At 46.0% G+C, this 8,660-nt stretch overlaps 1 protein-coding gene across 2 annotated transcripts in view; it reads left to right on the forward strand.

Moving 5' to 3' along the window:
- Positions 1 to 191: 191 nt before the first annotated feature.
- Ccdc38 (coiled-coil domain containing 38) overlaps positions 192 to 8,660 on the forward strand; it is a 44,068-nt gene continuing 35,599 nt past the window's right edge. For both annotated transcript variants that reach the window (XM_021174677.2, XM_021174676.2), the window contains exons 1-2: positions 192 to 404; positions 5,018 to 5,068. In XM_021174677.2, coding sequence (XP_021030336.1) covers positions 5,032 to 5,068 — 37 coding nt within the window. In that variant the 5' untranslated portion in view covers positions 192 to 404; positions 5,018 to 5,031. The remainder of the gene's footprint in view (positions 405 to 5,017; positions 5,069 to 8,660) is intronic.

Consider the following 8,660-nt stretch of genomic DNA (forward strand, 5'->3'; position numbering starts at 1 on the left):
AGGGCTCGCACAGAGACGCCAGTGGTGTGTGTGTGTGTGTGTGTGTGTGTGTGTGTGTGTGTGTGTGTTAGACACAGTGACAGAAACAGCGACAAAAACACACTGTGCCCTGGGAGCTGGAACTTGAACCTAGCAAACTTGCGCTGACAGGCGACAGGGGCACGGAGCACGGGGCAGAGGCTCACGGTGTCCGCGTGACCCTCCAAGCCTGGCTGCGGGTGCCACGCGTGTTCGGTTGGCCAGATCGGCACTTGGGTCTGATACCAAGCGGTTCCCAGGATGAAGGGAGCCTGGAGCAGGGAAGGATGAAGCTGAGACACAGAGTATCAGTTTGTGCCTCTGTCTGCTTTGTCCGGACAGCCTTCTTGAAGGATAGGTCTCAACTGTGATCCAGACTCGTTGAGGTAAAACCAGATTTGACCCGGGTGTCTGACACACACACACCCTCACTCCTGCCAAGTGTGGTGGCTTTCACACACACCGCTGCACTCAAGGTTGTAGACAGACAACATCCAGATTGTTTAAAGAACTGGCAGGCAGGATTTGTAAAGAATACACACACACACACAACACACATACATACACACACACACACATAAATTTTTTGAGATTACAATGACATCATTTCCTGATTTCCTCTTAAACCGCCCTTGTTATCTTTCAAATTCAAGACCTTTTCTATGGTGTGTGTGTGTGTCCCTAAATACATAAATACAGCCCACTTAGTCTGTATAATGCTATTTGTACATATATGGTTTTAGGGCTTCCCCCCTTGGTCTTTTTTCTCTTGTTGAGACAAGTCTCACTATGTAGCCCTGGCTGTTCTGGAGCCCTTTATGTAGACCAGGATAGCCTTTTAATTCAGAGATCTACCTGACTCTAGCTACCCCCCCCCACCTCTCTGTCCCTGGTCCCCCCCACTCCCCCCCACACACACTGCACATTAGTGCTGGGACTAAAGACATACACCACCACATCACCCTTAAGTTATTTAGTTTCTATGGTAGGTTTCCTATAAAGATAAGAGAGTTTCTTCCCCTGCCCAGTCCAACAAAATACTACAAGAGATGGGGGTGGCAGGGTGAAGGACTGAAAACAATACCATAAAAGCAGGCTTACTCTGCAAAGCACAAAGATACTTTTTGGGTCACCTTATAGCCATTATAAAACAGACAGTAAAAATATCTTCCGACAAACAGATGTCCTTTAGGTCCACATCATGTTCTATTAGAAAATAGAGATGGGGTAGAAAAAAACAAAGCAAAAACAAAAGAAGGAAGTTATAAAATAATGTGAGTGAAAACCCCAACAGCTGCTCACAAAGCAGAAACACAACCACAAATGTCTGTGTACTGCCAAGAGAGAGAGAGAGAGAGAGAGAGAGAGAGAGAGATTAGCCAGGGGTGGTAGTAGAGCTATGTGAGTTTCAGTCTAGCCTGGTCTACACAGTGACTCACTGTCAAAGAAAAAAAATTAAAAGAAGAAAGGGGGTGGGGTGTAGAAATGACAGAGGGTAGAAACAGAGTCACTTTTGGTTAGAGAATGTTTATACTATAAAATTTTAGCTAACCTGTTAACTTTTGGCAGGCAAAGGTAACTGCAGGGATAAAAGATGGGTTCACACTGGGGTTCAACAAATGCCTACTTCTGTTAATTCTCCCCTGACCTGTCCTCAGGAAATCAATTGAAAATTTCCCGGAGGCACGGTTGTCTTCGCCTTATATAGCCATGCTTGCTTGTAGTTTATGGATTTGTTTGACCTTCAGATAAAACGTGGGTCACTTGGGCTAATACTCGCATGTACAGGAACAGTGGACATAGCTATTTTAATGCTATTTTCCTTGATTGACAGTTAGCTTAGGGATCTGACTGGCTAAAGTACCAGTTTCTCCCCTGGCTTCATAGAATGTACCACACACCGTGCTTATGGTTTATATATTCCCAGGAAGCCTAAAAAGGAATTATCCTTCTTTTTCATGGGTAGGTATGTCAGTGGGTGGCCTGAACGCATCAGATTGACTGTCCAAGGAGGCGCTGCCTGAAAGCTGCTTGCAAACAAAAGGCTTGTAGACACAGGAAGCTTTAGGACCACAGACTTGAGCGTGTGTGAGGCTCAGCTGTTAAAGAGTCCTTATTCTTCCAAGGATCCAAGGTCAGATCCCAGAATCCACATTAGGCCGCTCACAAGTGCCTGTAACCCTAACTCCAAGGAATCAGACACCCTCTACAGACACTTGACTCATATGTATACACACACACACACACACACACACACACACACACACACCATTTTTTTAAAAAAAATTTATTTATTTAATCTATATGAGTAAACTGTAGCAGTACAAATGGTTGTGAGCCATCATGTGATTGCTGGGAATTGAACTCAGGACCTCTGCTTGCTCCAGCCCCTGCTCACTCCAGCCCAAAGATTTATTTATTATTATATTTAAGTACACTGTAGCTGTCTTCAGACACACAAGAAGAAGGTGTCAGATCTCATTTCAGATGGTTGTGAACCACCATGTGGTTGTTGGGATTTGAACTCAAGACCTTCAGAAGAGCAGTCAGTGCTCTTAACCGCTGAGCCATCCCTCCAGCACCCCACCCCCACCCCCACCCCCCCAAGCACACACAACACACCATTTTAAAGCACCAAAATTCTTGGTACTCTCCAGCATGCCCCCTAGCACTGGCTTTACACTCCTGCATCACCAGACTCACATCAGGACCCCCTCCCGCTGGCCTCCCTTTTCTTCTTGATCCTTGACTCTCAGTTAAGTTTTTCTTCTTTCCCCTTCGGCTTACTAATGAGGCCATCAGAAAGGTCAGCAGAAAAGTCCACACAAAGCAGCAAGCCTGACGCCAGCAGGGTGAAATGAGGTCAAGCGAGCAGGTGTTTCCTCGCCCTTCTGATCTGCTTCTGACCTAATAAAAGAGGCCGGCCATAGAGCAGGCCAAGGACCCAGGGGTCCCTGGCTTGTGGGTAAACAACAAACTGCTGGCTCAGATAGATCCACACTGTTGAAGGCCACAGTTCACAGCTTTTCCTCCTAGTATTTGTCCATGGTGGGTGGAGGTGGGGAGAAAAATGGGGAGGGCAAGGCAGTCAGGGAGAACTGGTCCATAGAACAGCGGGTCTCAACCTTCCCAACGCTGAGACTGTTCAGTGTAGCTCCTCGTGCACGCTGCAGTGACCTCCAAACATAAAGTGATTTCTATTGCTGCTTCCTAACTGCAACGTTGCTACCATTATAAATTGTAATGTAAATATCTGTGTTTTCCAACAGTCTTAGGCAACCCCTGTGAAAGAGTCATTCAGTTCCCTCAAAGGGGTCCAGATCCACAGGTTGAGAACATCTACAACTAGATACTGGCTACAAACTGAAAACCTAACTTTTGATTATACACTACCACCAAGGTGGTGTTTTCTTATACAGAGGGCATTGCCCAACTGCCTTCTTCTGGATGGAGCTAGCAGACTGTCTTCTACCTCCCTTCTGTCTTCCACAGACCTCCTTAGTCAGGAGATAAATACGAAAGGAAAGACAGGCATTTCAGACTCCCAAAGCATCAGTTTGTCATCAATTTTCCTGTACTAGTGTGGAATTTTTAAAGATTTCACTAGCCTGTTATTTACCTTTGCAGCTGAGTTGCTTTCTCAAGCTTCTTGTTTTCACCTTATTTATTTATATACTTTTATTTATTTATTTTGGCCATTCTTTGAGTTTTATAGCTGAAATAAGTATGCCAACCTCCCCCAACCCCCACGCCTCACCCCAAGCCTGGCCAAAGAGAGAGTGTGGTAAATGCATGGCTACAGGAGCTTTCTTGAGCACCAGCTCTTAGAAACCAGGCTTCACATGCAATTTTCTCTACCCGACACTGTCCCTACACTTTGGATCGGTTGGTTGGTGGTTGATTGATCTTGCCTGTGTACATGTGTGGATGTCAGAGGCTTCCGAGTAATCAAATCTGCTCTGTTTTTTTGTTTTTTGTTTTGTTTTTAACTCACAATAAGTGGACACCAGGTATAGAGTGACCCCAGCATTGCACTAAAGAGCACACTGGTAGTTTCAATTATGGTGTGCTACGGCTCACAGTCAGCTCCCAGGTTATTAAACAGCACTGAATGAACACTACTGCACATACATTTTTTGCTCTCAGGATTGATTATTTTCTGGAGTGCAAGTTTCTAGAATTAGAAAAATTGCTGGGTACAGAAGTTTGTGTGCTCATGGTTTTTAAAGCCAGACTGTTGTCGGGAAGTCACTGACTGCTGAATTTGGCCACGTTTGTGCACTATATACAGGTTTGATTTAAAAAAAAAAATTAAAAGAATTTATCTTATTTTTCAGGCTGAAGAGATGCTTCAACCGCGAAAGGCTAGGCTCACAACCAAAATGTCAAAATATTTCTTTTGTTTTTAATTATGTGTATGTGTGTGTGTCTGTGTACTTGTGTGTGTGTGTATTTGTGTGTGTGTATATGTATGTGTGTCTATGTCTGTATGTGTGTGAATATGTATAGATGTATGTATTTATATGTATGTGTATATACATGTGTGTATATATATGTGTGTGTGTGTATGAATATGCATAAATGTATGTGTTTGTCTGTATGTGTGTTATGTACATATATGTGTGCTTGTGTGTGAATATGTATAGATGTATTTGTATGTATTGTGTATGTGTGTATATGTATGTATATGTGTGTGTATGTATATATGTGTGTGTATATGTGTATGTGGCTGTGAGTGAAGGTACCTACAGAAGCCAGAAGAGGGTGCTGGAGCCCCCAGAGCTGGAGTTACAGGCATCTGTGAGCTGCCCAGCACAGATGCTGGGACCCCAACTCAGGCTCTCTGAAAGAGCAAGTTCAAGCTCTCAGCAGATGAGCCATGTCTCCAGCCCCTGTGTACAGTTTCTTTACTGTTTATTCTAAGTATATAGTTTACTTTGCGCATACTCCCCTGTGTCAACAGGACTAATAAAACGTGTATTTCCTTTTCTCTGGACAGGACCAGGAGACAAAATGGCATCCCAGATGCACACATCAATAAGTTCTGGAGGTAAAAAGCAACTAGTCGATGTATTTATTCTTACTATGTGCCTGGTGTGATTGGGGACCGTGGTGGCTTTAGGGGTAAGGGAGAAAGCTGCATGCAGTCAGAGTGGGTCACCTTCAGTCAACTGCATCAGCTTCTCATGGTTAAGACAGTTAACCCAGCTACTGTCATGATGAAAGACAGAAGGAGCTGAGCACTATGGGAATCTGCTAGCTTTTCTCTTCCACCTCCTCCCATCCTCCTGCTTTATGATAAGACAGGGTCGTGGGTGCTCTCTCAGTGTGCTCTTCATTGGAATTGATTAGAATTAGCAAGCTTGACTGCATATGGAAGGTGCTGAAAACAATCAGCTTCAGTGTGATAAAAGGTTCTGTTCTCTGAGACTGAGACAGAGAAGAGGGAGAAGGAAAGGAGGGGAGCGTGGGGAGGGGGGAGGAGGGGAGGAGCGTGGGTGCAATCCCTTTTGAAATTCCATTGGCTTTCCCTTCAAAGTATTCCACAGAGCCCAGCCAGAGCCTCACCACTTCCCCCAGCTCTGCTCCCATTGTCTGGGCCACTTTGGTTTCAACCCTAGCTCTCTGGGTCCTACTTGCTTCTCATTCACCTGCAAAGAAGCCCACTAACAATCCATCTGACTGAGAGTCAAGGCATGCAGGACACTAGCTGACCTGCCTCACTACCGCCCACCACCCCAGACCCCATGGCTGCCTCTCTCTTTCCTGCCACAGGGCCTTTGCATTTTCTGTTAGGACATCAGAACTGCTTTTCCACAGATCTGTCACTTCATCAATGGATCTGTCCCTCCACTCAAGTTTGCTCACCCCAGACCTTGTCACTTGAATGATAAAAATGTTCATTTGTTGTGTTTACTTTTATTATTTGACCCCCCCCCACCTCTATCACTTGAGCACAATGTAAGGGCAGAGTCCCTGTTTTGTTTACTAATGCGCATTCCCCAATGTATAGCCAAGGCCCTTCCTGCATGTATATGGAATGAATAAATTAGAACCAGGAAAACAGAAAGGGGCAAAGCTAAGAAAGCTAAGAAAGGAATGAGTCTGTGTGTCACAGGTAGAGTAATAGTCCCCAAATATACATACATTGTATTCCTTGGAGCCTGCGAATATGTTACTTGACACAAAATAGACCTTTTAAAGTGTGATTAAGTTAAGGAGCCTGACACGGGAAGAATATTCTGTATAATCTGAAGGGCCTGGGATCACCTAAAAGTCTGCACAAGATGGAGGCAGGTGTGTCTTAGACAGGGAAGCCAGTGTGACCATGGAGACAGAGGACAGATTTATTCTGTGTATCAATGAAGAGGCTGCAAGTCAGGGCACGTAGGCGTGCTCTAACAGCAGAAGATGTAAGCAGTTTCTACCTAGAGCCTCCAGAGAAACACACACACACCGCCCCCCAGTTGTGGGTTTTTTTTTTGTTTTTTGTTTGGTTTTTTTTTTTTTTTTTTTTTTTTTTTTTTTTTTTTTTTTTTTGAAGACTCATTTTCAGGCTCCTGACCCACCCCTAGAACTTCAAACCAGGGGGCTTGTGGCGCTCTTCCCAGCTTCCATGGGACACTAATGGGGATNCTACCTAGAGCCTCCAGAGAAACACACACACACCCCCCCCCCCTTGTGGGTTTTTTTTTTTTTTTTTTTTTTTTTTTTTTTTTTTTTTTTTTTTTTTTTTTTTTTTTTGGTCATTGTCAGAAGACTCATTTTCAGGCTCCTGACCCACCCCTAGAACTTCAAACCAGGGGGCTTGTGGCGCTCTTCCCAGCTTCCATGGGACACTAATGGGGATGCACTGAAAGGCTGCTTATCAGCCATGATGTGAATCTCCACACCCTAGAGGGAGATACATATGAGCCTGGAGCAACCTGGATTCAGCCAATGACTCGTGCCACACTGGCAAGCTGTAGATCTCAGGCACAAGGGTTGCCTTGCCCTAGACCTGCAGAAGGACCAGGCAGGAGGCTAAAGGGTAGGTTCCCATATTCATTGTTGGGTATAAGGTGCTATTCAGGGGGTACAATATTAATACCGCCCCCAAAGATCAGTCTACCCAGAACCTGAAACTAAGAACATATTTTCAAAAGGGGTCTTTACAGAACTAATTGAAGGATCATGGATTTATGGTCTACCTTGAATACAACTAGTGGCCATGTGTGGGGGTGTGCTCCTTTGACCCCTGCAGAGGCAGGCAAATCTCTGAGTTCAAGGCCAGGTTGGTCTACATGGTGAATTCCAGGGCATCCAAGGGTTACATAGTAAAACTCTGTCCCCCAAATCAAAACAACACCCCATTAAATGTAACTGGCGCTTAAATGCATTAAATGCAGTTAGCTATAGGAGACTGGAGGCGAAGAGAGGGCAGATGGGATATGTCCCTATCTGGAATCCATTGTTGTTCTATAGTAAGGGACACAGAATGATTTCAGGCCAAGTCGTGGTCTTAGATCCAGGAAACAGAACCAGTGGAGAGGCTGTGCACTGTTGAGAAAAGGGACTCATGGGATTACAGAGACAACCCTCAAGCTGGAGACTCAGAGAAGCTGGTGCTAGAGTCCAGCCCAGTGCAAAGGCCTGAGCCCCGGGGAGCTGACAGGACCAGCCCCAGTCAGTTGAGCATGGGTGGCAATCTGAGAGGAAATGACCCAGCTCAAACAGCAAGGCACCCATGTGAGAGAGAGACAGTGGGGAGCATATGTTCCTCCCCCCACCAGCCTATTGTCCTACTCGGGCCCTCCGAGGATTGGCTGCTGCCCACACATATTGGGAGAGGCAGTCTTCTTTACCAACTCTACCAATTTGAATGCTAAAGTCACCTGGAAAACCCCTCACAAACATACCCAAAATAACATCTAATTTGGGCAAACCATAGCCCCAGTCAAGTTAAGACATGAAATTAATCACCACTGATACTCTCTCTGCTGAGCCCTAGCCTGTTGACCATGCTTCTCCCACACCCTTGCACTGCCCAGGGCCCAGCCTCTGCCACCTAGCTGTCTCTCCTCCCTGTATCATGAGGCCTACAATATCATCTGCCTTCTTGACATCTTTACAACCCACAGGGCCAGCCAAGAGTCACCCACAGTCTCCTCCTCGTGGCCAGACGTGGCCCTCCATGGCTGATACCCCCTTTCCTAGACGGGGCCCATTATACTCAGCCTTCAATGCATCCAGTTACCTACTGTGTGTGGTCCTCTATGCTTAACTCCCTAAGGAGCTGGCAGGCGTGTTCAAAAGTGGCCCCAGCATCTCACTCCTCTGCTACTGATTGGTGGGGCCAGGGTCCTCTCCACATCTCTACATCTCCAAGTGTGAGCTCATAATAACGCAGACTCCTCAGCTCTGGTTCACGTCCCCTGAGATGCTGAGCCCTGAGAGAGTGGGCAGAGAAGATGTGGCTCTTACCGGGGAGACCCAGGAGCTGTATTGCCAGGTTCAACTGGAGGGCAAGATCCATCTGAAACCCACCTTCTCAGAGACCCCTGCATCCCATTTCTCTACTCTAGCTGGTGGGGGCTTTATAGTTCTGGCCAACAAAGCAACTAACTACACCCTCCCTCCCTCCCTCCCTCCCTCCCTCCCTC

The sequence above is a fragment of the Mus caroli genome, chromosome 10 (assembly GCF_900094665.2).
Source record: "Mus caroli chromosome 10, CAROLI_EIJ_v1.1, whole genome shotgun sequence".
NCBI classification, from domain to species: Eukaryota; Metazoa; Chordata; class Mammalia; order Rodentia; family Muridae; genus Mus; species Mus caroli.